General features: G+C 52.3%; 1 protein-coding gene across 4 annotated transcripts in view; it reads right to left on the reverse strand.

Annotated features, from left to right (window-relative positions):
• The window catches only part of Anks6 (ankyrin repeat and sterile alpha motif domain containing 6), a 33,911-nt gene extending 15,207 nt beyond the window's left edge, over positions 1-18,704 (reverse strand). For all 4 annotated transcript variants that reach the window (XM_005362151.2, XM_026786562.1, XM_026786564.1 and 1 more), the window contains exons 1-9: positions 18,373-18,704; positions 10,781-11,283; positions 10,603-10,647; positions 9,468-9,672; positions 7,563-7,669; positions 4,704-4,852; positions 4,314-4,512; positions 3,540-3,589; positions 584-787 (exon numbers count right to left, since the gene is read on the reverse strand). In XM_005362151.2, the coding sequence (XP_005362208.1) occupies positions 584-787; positions 3,540-3,589; positions 4,314-4,512; positions 4,704-4,852; positions 7,563-7,669; positions 9,468-9,672; positions 10,603-10,647; positions 10,781-11,283; positions 18,373-18,704 (1,794 nt within the window). The remainder of the gene's footprint in view (positions 1-583; positions 788-3,539; positions 3,590-4,313; positions 4,513-4,703; positions 4,853-7,562; positions 7,670-9,467; positions 9,673-10,602; positions 10,648-10,780; positions 11,284-18,372) is intronic.
• Between the last annotated feature and the right edge of the window lie 4 nt (positions 18,705-18,708).

Genomic DNA, 18,708 nt, shown 5'->3' on the forward strand with positions numbered 1-18,708 from the left:
TCCCAGGCATATGCAGTCACTCAATCACCAAAGCAGCAGGGCCTGTCCTAAATCCTCATATGCAATTGACCCACTTTCTGCAACCACAGTGTAGACAGTCTACACAGCCAAAGACCACCTGGCCCTGCTGACAAGGTCCACGGTGGGCAGCTCCAGGCTAGAGAGCACTGTGGGCAAAGAGACAGGAGTCTCCATGCACAGAATCACTGAGAGTGCACACAGTGGCCCTCTGGCATGTGCTCTTGGTCATAGCCCTGAGCAGCATTATAGAGTTCCTTAGAAGCCACAACTGATTTTTGACCCACCCCCATCAGGACAGTGTCAGCAGCTGGAAGAGAGGCTGGAAAGCTAGTGTAGATCATCTACATTCCCCGGAGAGGACAGAGGTTCCAGACACAAGCCTTGCAGCATTTTAACCTTCCACGTGTTTAATTCTTTGGTAGGATTTACCTAGACTAAAGTACATGGCTCACTTTAAAGAACAAAGCAGCTGTGACCTAGGACCCTAATCTGAGGTCCCTCTGCTTGCCACACATCTGAATCTCTATGAGCAGTGTCACAGCCCAGCAACTAGATCACTTACGGTATCTGTGCCCACGCAGCCCACAAGGTGGGCCCTGCTGGCTCTTGGGGGCAGCACGGTCTTTGTGGGGTCTGCTTTCCCGTTGTGACATGTGCGCGACCTGTCCGAGCTCCACAGCTCGAAGCTGGATGGGGGCAGGAAGGGTGGGATGACGGCCTTCAGCTTGTCACTGGGGAGCCGGGGGAAGGGAGCTCCATTCCGTAGCTGAAAAAGACGAGCCAGGATTAGCTGGGCCCAGGAAGCTCCCACACGGGGAGGGGTGGGTGGGGAAGGATCCAGTTTCCCAGCACTGTAGATGATGGCACCTCTGCCCACTTCTCCACTGGAAACAGGAGCCTGGAGAGCAGCACGGGCTCTCCTCCCGGTAACCCAGGGCACTGTGGCGAGATGAGGGCGTGGACAGGAGACAGAGAATCAGAGAGATGAAGAGATGCTAGAGTGGGGGGCAGAGGGGATGGCGGCCACTCTGCAGTGGCAGAGAACTGAGCCCAATGAGCCTAGTGCAGGGAAGCAAAGCACATTCCAGATATAGACCAGACAGGATATAGGCAAGACTGCAGCCCCGGGGTGCAGGAGGAGGGTGCAGTGCTGTAGAACCTGCATGTGCCAGGCTGGAATGAAGGCATAAGGGGCAGAGGCCGAGGGATCCAAGCCCAGCCACACCCTGCCCATGCTTCCAGCACTGACATTTTAGTTTCACACTGTGAATATGTGCTGGGGTGGGTATAAACCCATATAGCTCTGACGGCTGGACATCTGCATTCCCATGTCCACACTCACGGTAATTAAGAACAGACTGAACGTAGTGCCATAGAGTGTCCTCTATGGGGACAGACACCCCACAGCCAGCCCTGCCTGGGGGAGGGCAGGCAGGCATCTTTACACCAGTGGCTGCACACATCCACCCTGGAGCCAGCAGAGTCATGGACCAGCAGCCACCCACCATGGGCCACCGAGTGCACACACTGATTCCCCTCTGGTGCCCACAAGCAGCGGGGCAGAAGAATGCCCAGGCTAAAGGCAAGCCCCCAGGCCTCCCTCACTGGCTAAGCTGTCTCTCTGCCAGTCGGTGAACGGGTGTCACCCTCTCTGGCCTCTACCTGAGGTTAGATACTCAGGACAGCCAGCCCACCACAGATGGGTACTTCCACTCCTTGGGTGAAGCTGCTGCAACCCTTCTGGAAGCCAATGACTTTCACAGTCTTTGCCTGAGGAATAATGGGGAAGGAGATAGCAATACACGGACGGTCAGCAGAGCTGTTAGAATTCCAAAGAGCTACAGACCACCCCCCCCCCCGGCTCCCATGGGTCTGCTCTGGGTGAAGTCATTCTGTAATGGACTGTCCTGTCACACGGCTGTTAAACATGATGCAGCTAAACAAGGTTCTAATGGCGTGGAAAAGATCATGGTAAATTGTTAATAAATTAGGTGGAAATTGTAATACTACCGGTCTTGGGCGGCTCTGGGATGGTTGAGTAAAGAGACGAACATTTAGGAAGTGCTGAAGTATTTGCTGTTATTAATATAACATGATTTCACCATCTTAAATGCTAAAACGGCTTAGGAAAAACACAGAAGGGATGAAAACCAAAAAATGCCACCATGACTCACTCTGGATGTGTGATCTTGATAATCCTGAGTGCCATCAATTACACCTGGTAGCCAGGTAGAGGGTGGACAAGGGCCAGGACCACTCTGTGCTCTGCAGCTCTGGCCCTGTCCCTTGGCAGGCAGGAAACTCAGGCTTGCCTGTCCTTGACAATACTTCCCCCTGCTGGCCAGAATTGGAATTGGGTCTTGGTGCCAAGGTGCTCTAACCTGGAGACTTTTAGCCCAGACAACAGCAAGACAGGAAACGTAACACAGTCAAGGTCACACAGTGCTTATTCTGAGCCAAGCACTAGGCTGAGCCTCCTGGGGGAACGATCTCATTTAAAAGCCACCACTGTGGTGACAATCACCCAAGTTATAGTGTGCAGCTTTTCTGCAGGAATCTGCCTTCCACATCTCTTCAGCAGGGGCATCACTGGTGTTTAATAGGGACTGACCACCTGGAACAGACTTCACGGGCCAGCCTTCTGCAGTGTGCTGTGCCCACGTGAGCAGAAGGGACATGCGGGATCCATACCCTCTTCCTCACATCACAAGCTGAATGGTTTTCCTTTACCATGATGTTCAGAGTCACCACACAGCTTCAGCCACAGAACCGAGAGCACAGACGGAAACCCCTGGAGCTACAAGCCCTTGAAATCTTTCTTCCTTTTAATTTGTACTGAGAAGATTCTGTTTTAGCAGTAGAAAGTCTAACACAGGCTATAATATAGATCAGGAAACTGAGGCCTCTCCTAGACTAGAAACATCCTTCATCTGCTCGCCCATTTAACCAGGATGGCGAGTCTCCCTGACAAATGCTGACCATCAGTCTGTCCCCTCTAGTCCCTATAACACGGACAGGACTTGGACTTGGCCATCAAGATCTGGGGATGTGTTTCCAGTGGAAGCGTGTTTCCCTAGTACACAAGGCCCAGGTACTGTGTAACTTGGCATGATGGATTCCCCTAATCCTAGAACTTGGGAGATAGAGGTGCAGGGTGTGTGTGTTGGGGGTGTCTGAAGTAAAGCCACCCTTGGTCACACAGTGGGTGCCAGGCTTGGATTACATGAGATCCCAAATGCTCATAAGGTATCGTTCAAAGTTCAGGACTGGCATCTGTTCTGACCCCTCTAGGAGCCAGTCTTCATTCATTGGTGCCCATTCTGATCATCCATCTACCTGTGATGCCATGGGGGCAAACACTCACACCCCTCCTCCATCAGCCAACTAGGGACTGGCAGCCACCATGCCGAGTGCTAATAGAGGGGCACCAGTACCAGCACAGGAGCACCTACTCTTGTCCGTCTCTCCCCACTAAGGGACCACAGGCCAAACACTGCCTCTCTGGGTACCCCACTCACCATGGTAGTCAGTAACACATCTTCCTTCTCTCTTCTCGGGCTCCCAGGACCTGTAAAACAAATAGAAGCTTCCTGAAATGCCCCTCCCTGTGACCACAGCCTTCAGAGTGGCACTGGGGGCCCCACATCCTGGAAATCTAGCTCTCCTGGGGGCTTAAATATTTAATAGCAATCGGTGTTCAATATCTAACAGATGGAAGGCATTTAAAGGCATTTCAGAGGATGTTTTCAGCCTCTCCAGAAGCGGCTGCCATGCTGGGTCAGGCAGCAACATGCCCACTCAATGGTCTGTCTCTAACAGAGGTGCCAATGGAGTCAACCCAGGATGGAATCTGACTGCCAGAGGGAGCTTACCCAGTCCATTTTTTTTTCCAGTGTGGAAATATCCTTCAACAACCTGGTGAGGTTGTGCAGTCTGTTGAATGCCCTTGGCGCTGTGTAGCTCACTAGCTCACTGCAGGGACTCATTGTATTTCGATGCATAGCACCACAGCCAATCACACTGTGCAGGCAGCAAGTGTCAAAGGCAAGAGAGGCAGTGCCTGGCCTCTGGTCTCTTAGCGGGGAGTGAAGAACCAGAACACAGGGCTCCAGTGCTGGTTACTGCTCCCCACTTTATTATATCCCACATGTTGTCTATCTGCTTCTAGTGTCTTCCAGACAGGCTACTGCTCCTGTGTCTCATCCCCACACCATCTTTGGTCAGCAGTTCGGGGGTGGGACCTGGGCCTTGGTGCCTCTGCTGACAACTACCCCAGGTGCGGCCCTTCTCACCACTGTCTTTGGTTGCATGGGCTGCTTCCCGTGGCCCAGGGTGGCTAGTCCTGTCCTGGGGGGGCGCCCGCATGGTCGAGTCCAGTGCCAGCTCAGGTTCATCAGAGAAAGGCAAAGGTTGGTTGGCAGCCAGCCCACGTGGCAGGGTCTGCATAAGTTTCAGCTTTCGGAACCTATTGGACATCCGGCTCCACCAGGACTGTGTAGGAGGAAAGAGACAGAAGGAGCTGAAGGGACAAAAGAACAGGCCCAGGGACAAGGGTCCTACTCCATACAGCTTCCCCCTTCCTAGGTCCCAGGCAGGCACTGCCAATCCACCACAGCACCCTTCCTTAAATATCACACAGCTCGCCAAATTCTTCCCTAGTCCTTTCAAAGAGGAAGACCAACCTTCAGGCCTCCCTTGTCATCCGGCAGCATGGGGATGCTCCAGGGTTGCCTGGCCTTTGAGTGGGGCAGCGGGGGCCGGTGGCTGGGCCGGCCTCGGTCCTTGTTCACTTGCATGCACACAGATGCCAGCAGTCGAACAAGTTCAGTGTCTATGGGCACAAAAAAAAAAAACAGTGTTTGACCTGTGAATACATATTCCTGGCCCTGGGGAAGGACCCAAATTAACCCTACTTAGACTTGGAACTCAGTCCTGCAGCACCAGGGGGATCATAACCCCTGAGGCCACAGCTCAACCTCCTCACCTGTCCATGTGCTGTTCTCAGAGGAACCCTGCCCTTCTCAGAAGTCAGGAGACTGGGTGTTGAAAAGCACAGGCTCTCAGCCAGACTACCGTGTCCCTAGTCTGTCTCTGTCCTGCCCTCAGTCCCTCTGTGCGGCTCATAAGGAGGTGGCACTGACCCCCAGCACATAAAGATGTCTTGAGGATTTCAAGGGAGCACAGGATGCACCTAAGAGGGCTTCACACCACATTATCACTTCCTGCAACCTATGGAAAAGGCTTGCTATTCTGTCGACCCAGAAAACCTACAAAACCATACAAACCAAGAGGTTCAAATCTCCATGTTCACTTGGATCCCTGTGAAACTGCCCACACCATCAGAGGTACGCACATCTAAAAAGCCACCAAGTATCCCGAGGAAGTCTTTAAGAATCAGTGTGTGCCATTCAAGCTGTGCAATTGGAGAGCTGGTGGGAAAGCCCAGGCCAAGCAGTAAGGCTGGCTGCATCAGTGACCTCCAAAACAGAGCTAATTTGTTTTTCTTTGCACATGCTGAAAATCGCAGAGGGTAATACTGAACTTAAAGTTTAGATGTTGGTTCTTTAGTCACTGAGCATTTCCAGGTGAGCCGAGCATCTAAGTCAGGGGAACCCAGAGAGGCAGCTGACCTGAGCTCGTGGGAGCACATGGACTTTGGACCAACAGTCAGGGAGCCTGCCTGGGACTGACTTAGGCCCTCCGCATTTGTGTGACAGTTGCATAGGTTGGTCTCTTTGTAAGGCTCCTAGCAGTGAGATCAGGACCAGTCCCTGGAACTTAGCTGGCTTTTGGAAAACTATTCCCCATGCTGGATGACCTCGTCCAGCCTTTATGCAGGGGGAGGAGCTCGGTCCTACTTCAATTTGATGTCCCATGCTTTGTTCAAAGCCATAGGCCTGACTCTTTCTGAATGAAGGAGGATTGGATGGAGAGGAGGGTAGATGGGAATCAGGGGAGGGGAAACTGTGGTCAGTATGTAAAATAAATTTAAAATGCTAATTAAATAATAAAAAAGATGCACCATCAAACTTAAGCTTGTGGTAATTTTAACCCCCAGGTGAACTCCACTGCCTCCTTGAGATGACCTCACCGAAAAAGGAGCACACTGTCCCTTAAGAGGGGGCTGCAGGGAGGCAAACTACATCCCAGGGCAAACTGCAAAACAAAGCCTTTGGCACCAGAAAAAAATTCAGTATAAAATAAATGCAAATTTTAAAAAATTAAATGTACTTTTAGTTATTGTGACCTCAACTGGATTTTTTAAAAATAATAATTATTATTATTATTGCGTTGGACAAGAACGTGAGGAAAGCACTCCCAGTTCCTGGCCCAGAGAAAGCATCCATCTACAGCCAGGAACGTACGGTCAGATCCCCAGGAGGAGGTCCTGTGTGGGACCACCTGCACTCCCCTGCCACTCCTACCTGCCCATCCTTTGCAAACCCTGTAGGATGCAACAGCAAATGAGGAAGACAGAGAAAGTACCAACCAACTCTTTAAGCCTTCGATAACAGACAAGTGTTGAGTGAAATTTTGAACAAAATTTTCATTTAAAAACCCAGGGGTTGAAAAACCCTTCATGGGCACTGCATATGTGCTACGTAGACATACATGTAAGCAAACCAATCGTACATACAAAAAAATGTTTTTAATCCTAAAGAAGTCCCCAAACACTAAGAATGGGTATGGTGCATGCCCACATGCCCAGTCAGGAGGCTGAGTTTAGGCCAGCCTAGAATGAACAGTGAGACTCTGTCTCGTGGGGGGAGACTAGCATGTAGAGATGGTCCAGAGGGCAATGGCACCTGTTACCAACCTGGCATGCTGAGTACAATCCCGAAAGCCCACATGGTGGGAAGAGAAAACTAGCTTCTGCCAGTCACCCCGACCACACATACACCGTGACACGCAGCAAATGCAGTTTTTTTAAAAAGCCTCCATTATTACAACTTGGGGTTGGGCTCCCAGCTCAGGTTCAAAGTCAATGGCTCAGGAGGCCTCTGACCTCCTCTGGGTCTAGACTGAACCTCCAGGATAATCAAGATAACGACATGCCAGAGACCCAGCCCCTATTCGGAAGCCCCAGGCCTTAGAAGAGGGCCAGTTGGGGGGGGGGGCGCAGAGAGGAGCAGCAGGGCCATTGACAACCCAGAGGCAGATAAGGTGGACCGACTAGTGCAGGACCTTGGCCTGCAGCCCCTCACACAGAGTAGAGTGGGGTCCTCCTTCACTTAGCTTTTTTTTGTCAAAGGCCCTCATGTTTCCTGCAAAGTCACTCAGCATTTCTGGCTGTGACCACAGAATGGGTCTAGGTCCTAACAGTCTGCAAAGCCACACGCCCTTGTTTGTCCTCTCTCCCATCAACTCCACAGTGGCTGGTGCTGGGAGGCGGTTAGCAGAGGATGTCCCAAGGGCTGGGACACTTGAGACTGGTTTCTCTACAGTGTATCAGCATAGGCTCATACAGTTACGGGAGGCACTGTTTGGTCCCTAGGCGAGGAAGGGCATGGAGGATGGGCACTGCCTGCAGGTTTACTCACCAGGATCATTCAGCAGCATCACCAGGTCGAAGGCCGTGTACCCATTTTTGGCACGCAGAGCAACATCGGCCCCCTGATTGAGCAGATACTTGACAATTTCCTTGTTTCTGGGGAGCAAAGGGGCAGGCAGTTAGCCTCCCTGTTCTCATGTGGGTCCTGATCACACTGCAGCTCGTGTGCGAAGGTCTGGTCTTGGCAGGTGCTGTGCTCCGTTAGAGGTGGGGCCTTAGAGAAGCCTACTGGTCATGGATGTGCCCCAAAGGGGATTCTGATCTCTGCACTGAGCACTTGTCTAGACACTCGCTCCCAGCCTGTGGTAGTATGAATGCAATTGGTCTCCACAGTTCATGGGGAGTGGCACTATAAGGAGGCATGGTTTGTTGGAGTGGGGAAGGCCTTGTTGGAGGAAGTGTGTCACTGGGGTGTGGGCTTTGAGGTCTCATATATGCTCAAGCCACGCCCAGTATCTCAGACCACTTCCTGTTGCCTGAAGATCAAAGATGTAGAACTCTCAGCTCTTCTCCAGCACCATGTCTGCCTGCACCGCCACCATGCCCCACCATGATAACGAACTGAACCTCTGAACCTAAGCCACCCCATTAAATGTTTTCCTTTGTGAGAGTCGCCGTGGTCAGGTCAGGTGGTGCTGGTGCTCACTTTAATCCCCAGCACTTGGGAGGCAGAGGCAGGTAGATCTCTGTGAGTTTGCGGCCAGCCTGGTCTACAGAGTGAGTTCCAGGACAGCCAAGGCTACACAGAGACCCTGTCTCGAAAACAGAAAGAGTTGTTGTATCTTCACAGCAACAGAAACCCTAACTGAGACACTGCCCATCCCATGGATACTTTCTCCAGAGGATGGAAGCCTTGGGACCCTTCCAACTTGAACAGCAACCTCTAGACCATGAGCCAAAATAAACCTTTTTCTTCATAAATTAACTGCCTCGGGCATTTTGTTAAGAGTGACACAAAATTGGCTAACCCACTGAGCGACAGGAAAAGTGTGGCTGTGTTCCCAGACCACAAGCCTGGCAACGGTAACCAGGCACACAGTGTAAGCAGGGCACGGACAATCACCATTGTTCTCCCGGCCCCATCATGTCCTATCGTCCAGCAGTTCCAGGGCAAAGGTGCCTAGTATCAGTCCTAATGCCCCTTCCTTAATGATGATAAAAACCAGGACCTCTGCCCTAAAGGGCTCAATCACCATGCCTGCCTCTCTGTAGGGAGGACCTACAGAGACCTCCTTCCAGAAGCTTCCGCAGGGTTAGTGGTTTTAAGCTTATCAGATAAGATAGCCAATGCAGGAGTGTGCTGTGGCCAGATGAACAGATAAAATAGTCAATGCAGGAGTGTGCTGTGGCCAGAGGAACCGAGCAAGAGGAAAGCCCCTTAGGGGAGCCAGGACCAGGACACTGAACAGCTACAAGATGTCCCCAGAGGAGACGGCAGGAGGATGATAGCCCGCCTGGCTGGTGGGATCACATTATTTTAAAGGTGGTCAAGATGGCTATCAGTGTCTAAGGTCATAAAAAGCCCAGGCAGGTGTGACCACTGCTTATATCACAGAGGGGACACTTACTGGAGGTCTCTGAACTGTCATGTGAAAATTCAAAATGAACCAATCCCACTGATCAGCTGAACACAAACTTGAGAAATGTATCCTTCTGCCTAGGATGCGCCTGCTGCATGGGTTTCGACAGCCATGGGGAAATTCCACGGCAGGGCAGCAGCAGGAGGTTGGCTGAACTGCATCCACACCCATTCCACCTTTCCTGCAGGCCTCAGCAGTACCCTCAAAGCCCTGAGCTACAGGCTGCACCTCGGGCCGAAAACCCCATTCCCCCAGGCAGGGCAGTTGCTTGGCCTCACGTGGAGGGCATGACAGAGCGTGTGGGAGATACAGACCCGTGGTAGGTAGCCTGCATGAGGGCCGTCCAGCCGTGCACACTGTCCTGCTTATCCATGTCTGCGTGCTTCTCCACCAGCAGCTGTACCAGGGGCAGCTGCCCTGTGACGGCCGCCAGCATCAGTGGGGTCGCCCCGTCCCCGTTGACCAGGTTCACGTGGTTAGGGTCTTCATCGGCAATCTCCTTGACCAGCTGAAAGTTTCCTACAAACGGCAGGAGTCCAGGTGACCCATGGTGACCCATGGTGACCCTTGGCCCTGGCACCACAAGCTCACACATCCAGTTGTCTCCCAGGATGAACATTTGCTCCATCTACCTCTGCTGTGATCATGGGGCCACTAAGTTGGGTGAGAGAGGCACTTAAATCTCTGTGTCTATGACAGATGGAAACCAGCACTTGAGCAACAGAGTACTTCCTGTGTCACAGGGAGTGAATAAACAGAGTACTTCCTATGTCTCAGGAAGCAGGGTGAGGAAGGGTCACAGGCCTGAAGAGGGAAAATACAGGTCTAGATGTCAAGTGGAGATCCCAGAGGACTGCCTGGAGGTGATGTCTGGATCTTGGGAGATGGACCAGTGGGTAAAAGTGTTGCCAATGAGGACCTGTTCAAATCTCTGACTGAGACAAAAGGCAGACATATGTAGCGTGAGTATCTGTAATCTCAGTGCTCCCTTAAGGAGGCACGGACACGGAAATCCCAGCAGCTTACAGCCCGCCTGGCCTGGCATATCAAGCAGAACATCAGCAAACCCCTCTCATGGTAGACGGAAGGAAGGTGGAAGATGAGCAACACCAAAAGCTGACCTCTGACCTCGACCTGAAGCCATGGCACGTGTGTGACACATTCTCTCTCACACACATGGAAACTCTGGGTAAAGAGCCCTTCTGTCGTAACAAAACTGAGGCCAGTAGAGAGAGAAGCCAGGGTACAGCTCCACTCTAGCTGTAGGGTAGAACATGCTAATAAATACAGGCTCCCAGGACTCACCTGGGAAGAATGAATTATAATCTCACAAAAGATATACATAAATAAAAAACCCCAAACTGCATCTCTTTCCCAGATTCCTGTGCCCATGGATTAGGTGCAGAGGTCAGGGCCCTGCAATCCAAAGCTCCTCTCTGAGGAACTTACCCATTTTCAGCGCGTGGAAGATGTCAGGTCGACTTTTCTCCTCATCTGGGCAAAAAGAGATTTCAGAATTAACCGAGGAGAAGGCTAATTATAACTGCAAATTTGTAGGGTCAGAGAGACAGGTTAGCATTCTAATGGGAAGCCATGAGGAGCCATGGGGCCGAGGCTTTGGCCTGACCTGTTTTCGGCCTGACAGTGGTCAGCGGGTCCAGGTAGTCAGCCAGATCCCTGTGCTTGCGGTCAAGGGCAACCTCGAAGGCCGTCTTCTCCAGCACACTAAGGTGGTCGGGGTTGGCTCCCTTCTCAACCAGCTGCTGTGCCACGCTGAGCTTCCCGAGGAGGGCCGCCAGCATCAGGGGGCTCCAGCCCACAGTCCGGGCTGTGTGGTTGGGGTCTGCACCCCACTCCATCAGGAGGCGTACCACGGCCTCGTGCCCGTGCTGAACAGCAGCCATCAGGGCCGTGATGCCCAGCAGCTCGTCCTTGCTGCCTCCCGTGGCTGGTGACTCGCTGGACGGGCTGTGATGATCCACAATGGCGCCGGCCTCCAGCAGCAGCTTCACCACGCCCAGGTGGCCGCCCCGAGAAGCCACGGTTAGCACGCTGGCACCCAGCCGATTCTGAGCATTGACATCAGCCCCGTGATCCAAGAGGAGATGTGCCACACTCACATGCCCACACCTGCCAGAAAGATGGGAATGAGAGTACTAAACAGACCACGTGACAAGTGACCTCGCCACTGCCAACTACTGCAGGTACAGGGGCTGCTCAGACGGAACAGCTGTGGTCTGGTATGAGGTACCAGGCCCTGTGCAACCATCCTCATCTGATAACAGAAGCCTTGGCTAGGCTGGACTCTGTCCCTCCTCCCTGTGACACTGAGAAGAGTTTGTTTATTTATGTCTTCATTTCCTGATCTGTACAATGGGGCCATAACCATACCTCCATGGAAGACTGCCTGTGGCTTGCTGAGCAGATAGAGGGAGCTCCTGGAGCCGTGCTTAGCCAAAGGAAGCAGGCACTCAGTGTTAGCAATGATAACTGCTATGCTTTTTCCATTCTACAACCTGCTACAGTCACCTGCCTGGTTAAGGATCACTCCGGGATAAAACGTCCAGCCCCGGGCAGCACGGTGATACACACCTTTAATCCTAGCACTCAAGAGGCAGAGGCAGGAGGATCTCCGTGAGTCTGAAGCAGCCTGCCTACATAGTAAGACTCCTGATGCCCAAAACTGAAAGAAAACAAAAACAAACAAACAAACAAAAAAAAACAGTCCTGAGGCTAGGGCACAGACCAAAATCATCACAAAAAGAAATAAATCTAAAGAACAAAACATGAGGCGGACTTTATATGAGGAAACACACCTGAGGTAGATCTACGACCTACTCACAGACTCCCACATACACACACCCTGAGTCGCAACCCATCTGCCTTGACTTCTTCCCCACTCTGCCCCCCACATCTGAGTTCTCTGTACCCTGCTACATGGCCTGCTAAGCTATCTCTGCCAGCGCTCTGATTCCCTCATGGGCAAAGCCCCTGTGATTCATTTCTGCCCTTCCCAGCCCCCACCAACCCCACCACATGCCAGTCCTGACAGCTGTGCTGGGCCGGACTCTGGTACCTCCGTGGAGGTCTACTGCCACCTGCTGGCAGGAATGTTCACTGTAGGTGGCTGTGAACCTGGAGTGGCCAGATCAAAAAAGTTCCAACTGTACATTGGGGCCCAGAGAAGACAGACAGGCTCCCTGAGTCCAGAGGGAGGACAGATGTCGTTTCTGAGGGCTCTGAGTGGACAGTGCCCAAGCTAGAGAAGGTTCCTGACTAACAGGAAGGAATGACAAACCAGAGAAGGGTGTGTTAGACAACCACAGAGCAGGGCGCAGGCTCAGAGGCAGGTTTTGAACTGGTTGCTCAGTCCTCATTTCTGGAAGTGGACTTTGTGCTTCAACTAAACCTAGGGGTTTCCTCCCCCTGAAGGAGGCAAGGCCAGGGCTGAAGTCTGGTCTCAGGCTCCAACGAAATATAAAATACCTTCTGGGCGGTGAACCTTGACACAACAGGCTGCCTCCTACAGTACACCATTGAGAACTTGGTGGCCTGGCACCCCAGCCTGGGGCAGGACAGAGGATGGGGGCCTCTTCTCTGAGGCAGAGAGGCGAGTCTGGGGAGTTACACCCACGTGCTGAGGCCTCCCCTGTCCTGCTCCCTCCTGTCCATCCTCTGAGCAGCCCAAGTGCCCAGAGTCAGGAGGGGCCTACATGGCTAATAGCTCCCGGCCCCTCGCCACCCCCTCCTACCCTCTCCCTTCCCTTGCACTTGTGGTGGAGTCTGACTCCACTCTTCTGCCATTTGGTCCTGCCAAGCTCTGTCCTGCTCACCCCCACCCCATCTCACCAGCTCCGGATGAGAGTTTCCTGGTCTCCCTCCCAAGGACCCACAGCGTGGAGCTTCCCTCTGCCTATGCCTGAGCCCTCCTTCAAAAACCATGTCTCCCCTTACCTGACTGTGGCTAAGGACAGGACTAGGCAACTTCACCGGCCCATAACACAGATGGCCCATATTAGAGTTCAAAATCGTCTGATCAATGAGCAAATAAATGAAGACATAGAAAGGGTAACAGGGGAGGGGAGGGGAGAGAAGGGGAGGGAAGGGAAGGGGAGAGAAGGGAAGGGGAGGGAAGAGGAAGGAAGGGGAGGGGAGGGACGGGAAGGGGAGGGAAGGGGAGGTCTGAGAGACAGAAAGCAACCAGGGGCTACTGTGTTGGCCTCCACTAGAGTTCAAAGCTCCCATAGGTCTTGAGAACACAAAATAAACCCTAGGGTAATCCCCAACTGCAGGGTACGGGATACTTTCAGATTCTTATCTCATTTGAAAACCAAGAGGTGAGCACAGCCTCCCATTTCACAGATAAGGAGGCTTAAGATTAGAGCAGAGAGTAATTAATCTCAATTTGAAAGTGACAGGACCCAAACCAGCCCCAAGAGTTTCCAATCACAGCTCTTCTAGCCTGCCCAGTTCCTACAGAGGAAGTGAAGGACTGAATTCGAGCAGAAATACTGAATTTGGGGATGTTTTCTGAACTCTCGGGTAGCCCTAGAGAGCATTCAATTAGGCTGAAAATACAAAATGATCCAACGGAGCCTGAGATAATTTTGCGGATGTTCAGTTTCTAATAGGTAATTACTGGAGATGAGGCTGCTGGGGGCTTCTGAGCAGGTGCCGAGACTGTCAATTAATTTCAGCAATTAACACCTGTGCTTTAAGAGCTGGCACGTGATCTTGCCACTCAGAGCACCTGGCGGCCACCCAGAGGAGTTGGATAAAGACAGAAGCGGATGGAATGTAAACAGACCAAGGTGTGACCAGAAAAGTACCCAAAGGGAGTTTTCAACTGCGGGATTCACAGCTCCCCCGTGCCAGCAGTCCAAGTGTGAATCTTGCAGTCACTCAACTAGCTGTGTGGCTATAGGCAAGTTCCCTACCTTCCCTGTGGCTCAATTCCCTATCTGTAAAAGAGGTACACCGATGATACATACTTCCTAAGGTTCTGGGCGGACTGGAGGAGCAAATTCATTTAAAGCAGTGAGTACAGTTCTGAACACTTTTAGGTGCTCAAGAAAGGTCACCATTAGCTGGACAGACGACACAGGCCTGGCTGAGGCAGGTAGAGCAGACCTGCTTGGACTACGGGGAAAGTTCAAGGACAACCTGGACCAATCAGAGAGACCTTGCTTTAGGAGAGGGCTGAGGTTGTAACTCAGTGGTAGCATGCTTGCCTGTCAGGTGCAAGCCCCTAAATTCAAGCCCCATGACTGGGAGGGGGGAAGGGGGAGTAATCTATTATTTTGCAAAGAGACAGCTACTTCTTGTACTAAAACCGTAAGAAATAGATGTCTCCAAGTCCTGCCCTGAGGCCTCTATGGCTCGCCTCATTGATGGATGCTGGAACACACAAGATGTCCACTTAGGTAGACAGTGACTGGAACACGGTCCCGGGATGGAGTGACCAAGCACAGGCTCCCCTGACCAGAGGGACCAACTAATAGACCCTCCAGGAAGTCTCCCTACCTCAGTCCCTGACACTGAACATCCGCATGGACCTGGCAGCAGATGGCTCAGTGCATCTCAACTCCAGGACAGTGGGGTCACTTGTGAGGGACAGCACCTAAAAAATGCCCAGGGCCTGGGGAACAGGCAAGTGTGAATTCTAATCTTGTTCTTATGGGGGAACCCTCTACCTTGGTCTTGCTCAACAATAAGGAGTGGATCACACTAATGCTCTAAAAACAGCACCTGTCGGAGCCAGAGAGATGGCTCAGTGGTTACGAGCACTGGCTGCTCTTCCGGAGAACCTGGCTTCAATTCCCAGCACCCACACGCCTCCTGACAACTGCCTATAACTCCAGTTCTAAGGACTCTCATGCCCTCCTCTAGCTTCTGAGAGTAGCAGGCCTGTACACAGCAGGTGAACACACACACACACACACACACACACAATAATAATTAAAAAACAGCGTTGTGGCAAACTGAGGCATGAAAAGGCAGCCCAAAGCTTTTCCATTTGGAAGTGTCAAAGCTGGACTGTTTGGACCACAAATCCCAGCTCACTTTACAATACCACCTGAAGGGCTCCATCAGGTCCACACTCAGCTCTTACATTCCCCCTTTCCTCTTCTTTGCTAAACCGTTAGATTACATTCCTGAAGCTAGTCACCAAGGTCTATTCCTTCATTTGGCCACTCTCTTATGCCTGACCAAAACAGCAAGGCCCAGCTATCAAAACACCAAGGCCTAGCAATCAAAAATCATACTTTGGCTACTCTAACAGATCCAATCAGAATGTCCCAACTCACCCTGGCACTGACTTCCCCCTTTTCTCCTTAAAAACCACTCCTGCAGAGACACCGTTGACCTATCCAGAGGCAGCACCCCCCACACTGCCATCTCTACCCTCCACTTGTCCCCTCTGGAGTAACAGAATCTCTTTTGTGCCCATATTAAGGAACTGAAATTAATCGGGTGATGTGGACCATCCTGCAGAACTCAGTAACCTGCAGAACAGGTGACTAGGGGTTGGTGGCACTGGGGCAAACCAGGCTGCACCCATTCCAAGCAATGCTCTCAGCGAGTTCCCTGGGACCTGGAAGGCCTCTGTGTTGGGTGGAGCTCAGAAATAAGGTGTATGACCAGGGCTCTAAACTGTACAAAGTCATTCCGAGCCTCTTTCTCGTGTCTCTTCCCGCCCTCCACCCCTCTCGTGAGACTTCAGGCCTTCAGTCACAGCCTTTAGAAAGGTCACCCTAGGATCCCCATCTGGAAGGACATCCCAGTGAGCCTCTGGTACACACAGGGAGGGAGCCAGCTGCATGTGGACAGGCTTTCCTGGTGTGGCGAAGCACGGAAGGCTTCCTGGAAGGAGCTAAGCTAGAGAGCAAAGGGACTTTGCCGAAGGCAGAAGAGGAAAGCCTCACGCTAAGGGTTCTGCAGAGGGACTCCCTGCCCACACATACACAGACTAGCTGTATGCTGGAGGCTCGTTTTGCCATCAAAATCTCAGGTTCTCTCTCACCTGTAAGGTGGAGAAGATACTCTTGGCACAGAGTAAAGGCTCAGCGTTAGCATTTTAAAAGTACAGAGTGGGGGCTGGAGAGATGGCTCAGCGATTAAGAGCGCTGACTGCTCTACCGGAGGACCCAGATTCAATTCCCAGCACCCGCATGACAGCTCACGACTGTCTGTAACTCCAGCTCCAGAGGATCTGACACCTGTACACCAAAGCACATAAAACAAAGTTAAATAAAATATTTTTTAAAAAATTATTTATTTATTTATTATGTATACAATATTCTGTCTGTGTGTATGCCTGCAGGCCAGAAGAGGGCACCAGACCTCATTATAGATGGTTGTGAGCCACCATGTGGTTGCTGGGAATTGAACTCAGGACCTTTGGAAGAGCAAGCAATGCTCTTAACTTCTGAGCCATCTCTCCAGCCCCCTAAAATATTTTTTAAAGTACAAGGTGATACAGAGAAGGAGTGGCTGAAATCTTGGTCTGAGCTTAAGAGACCAGAAGGGATATACAGAAGAGTGCGGACAGCCGGGCGGTGGTGGCGCACGCCTTTAATCCCAGCACTTGGGAGGCAGAGGCAGGTGGATCTCTGGGAGTTCGAGGCCAGCCTGGTCTACAAGAGCTAGTTCCAGGACAGGCTCCAAAGCTACAGAGAAACCCTGTCTCGAAAAACCAAAAAAACCAAACCAAACCAAAACAACAAACAAAAAAAGAGTCTGGACAAAGTGTCAATCTGAGACTGGGAAGCCACGCAGACAGGCTCAAGCAAGCACTCATTCCAGAACGATCTGGAAGCTCTTCAAGGAGGCAAAGGCAAGGACATGCTTGGAGGAAAGGAATATGGCGGGAGACCTCTGCAGAGGTGTCTGCGGACAAGGATGAGGGGATGGAGAGAAGGGTGTGGATTCCGGGGCTATCTCCAGTCAATAGGGGCGGGTGGGTACTAGGCAGAGGAAGGCTCGCCTGGGGGAAGAGTGGAAGCTGCCACGAAGGGGAAAGGGAGGTAGAAGAAAGATTCTAAGGTCGCTTCCACTGCCCTGGTCTTTCCCTCCGGTGCCACCTCCTTTGTGCCTGAAAGCCAAGCTCACTTTACGACTGCCCCTCTGGAACTAGAGATAGCTCAGTGGTTAAGAGAACCTGCTGTCCTCAAAGAGACCACAGGGCTGGCTGCTAGCACATCATAACTGTTTGTACCCACAGTTCCTGGGGATCCACTGGGCTGCCTGGCTTCCCTCAGGTACCAGGTACCCATGTGGTACACATGCATACAGGCACACAAACACTCGTCCACATAAAATAGAAATAAATCTAAAGAGACAAAAATATTGTCTCTTCTCTTGTACTCCCCAGCTCAGTACATCTGTTACCCACAGCCAGAAATCTAGAGATGGATTTTGCTGTCTCCCTCACTCCCGACCCCTTCGCAGGGTCTCAGTCACAAGTATCAACTTCAGTCTGGTCCAGGCCACTACTGTCTCCTCTCTGGGCTGCTGCCTTTCTAACCCGCCTTCCTGACTCTAGCCTATCTCTCCGCCCATACTCACATGTGGTGAGTGAGCCTATCCAAAACAAAACTCCGATCCAGTCGCTCCCGACATCCTTCTCAGCCCCAATATCTGGCGCCTGCCTGCTTCCTTCTCTCCAATGGTGGGCTCCTCTCCCGTTACTTCCAGCTCCTTCCGGGTCCCAGCATCCTCCCAGGTGTCTGACTACTTGCCATCATGATGTGTTCGCACTGTGCCCCTTCCACACATACATTTTCGAGTCATGGTTAGTTTTTACACACCCTCGGGTGTCGACATGGACACACACATCATTTCTACTAAAAATTGCCCCCGTTCTCCCAAAGGGGTCAGCTACTACGGTCAGACCTTCCAGATCAAAATTACTACTTTTATCTACCACCCCACTCCTACCCCCAGGTGGGGACTTAACTGGATCCCTGTTATCTATCTTCCAAAAGAGCAGACAGGTTCTTAGGAGACCCTTGATGCATAAATGGAATGAATGAACTCTTGGAAGATGCACTCGGCAGCCTCCAGACTGTTCAAAAGTCAAAGTTTCTAACATCCTAATTTTGTGTTTCTGAAAGAGCCCTTCTATTTCCAACAACTGACGACCCAAAAAGCAATGCTCCAAGTCTGCCATTTGCACTCCAAGAGTCCCGGACACTCTCCCTCCCGGTCCCCGCTCACCTGGCCGCCTGCATAAGCGCGCTCCAGCCGTAGTGGTTGCGGCTGTTGACCGAGGCTCCGCGGCGCAGCAGGAACCGCACGAGTGGCTCGTGGCCACCGGCCGCCGCCAGCTGCAGCGCCGAGTTGCCCGCCTCATCCGAGCAGTCCACCGGCACCGGCGCTCCGGCCTCGGCCGCCCGGGCCGCCTCGGGCCCTGCCTGCTCGGCTCCCACTTCGGGTCCCACGGCCGGCTCCGCGCCGGGCTCCAGCAGGCGTCGCGCGGTGTCGGTGTCGCCCTGCTCGCAGGCGCGGAGCAGCAGTTGCAGGCCCGGGGCCAGGGCGCCCTCGCCCATCGCC

Source organism: Microtus ochrogaster, linkage group LG5, assembly GCF_000317375.1.
Source record: "Microtus ochrogaster isolate Prairie Vole_2 linkage group LG5, MicOch1.0, whole genome shotgun sequence".
NCBI classification, from domain to species: Eukaryota; Metazoa; Chordata; class Mammalia; order Rodentia; family Cricetidae; genus Microtus; species Microtus ochrogaster.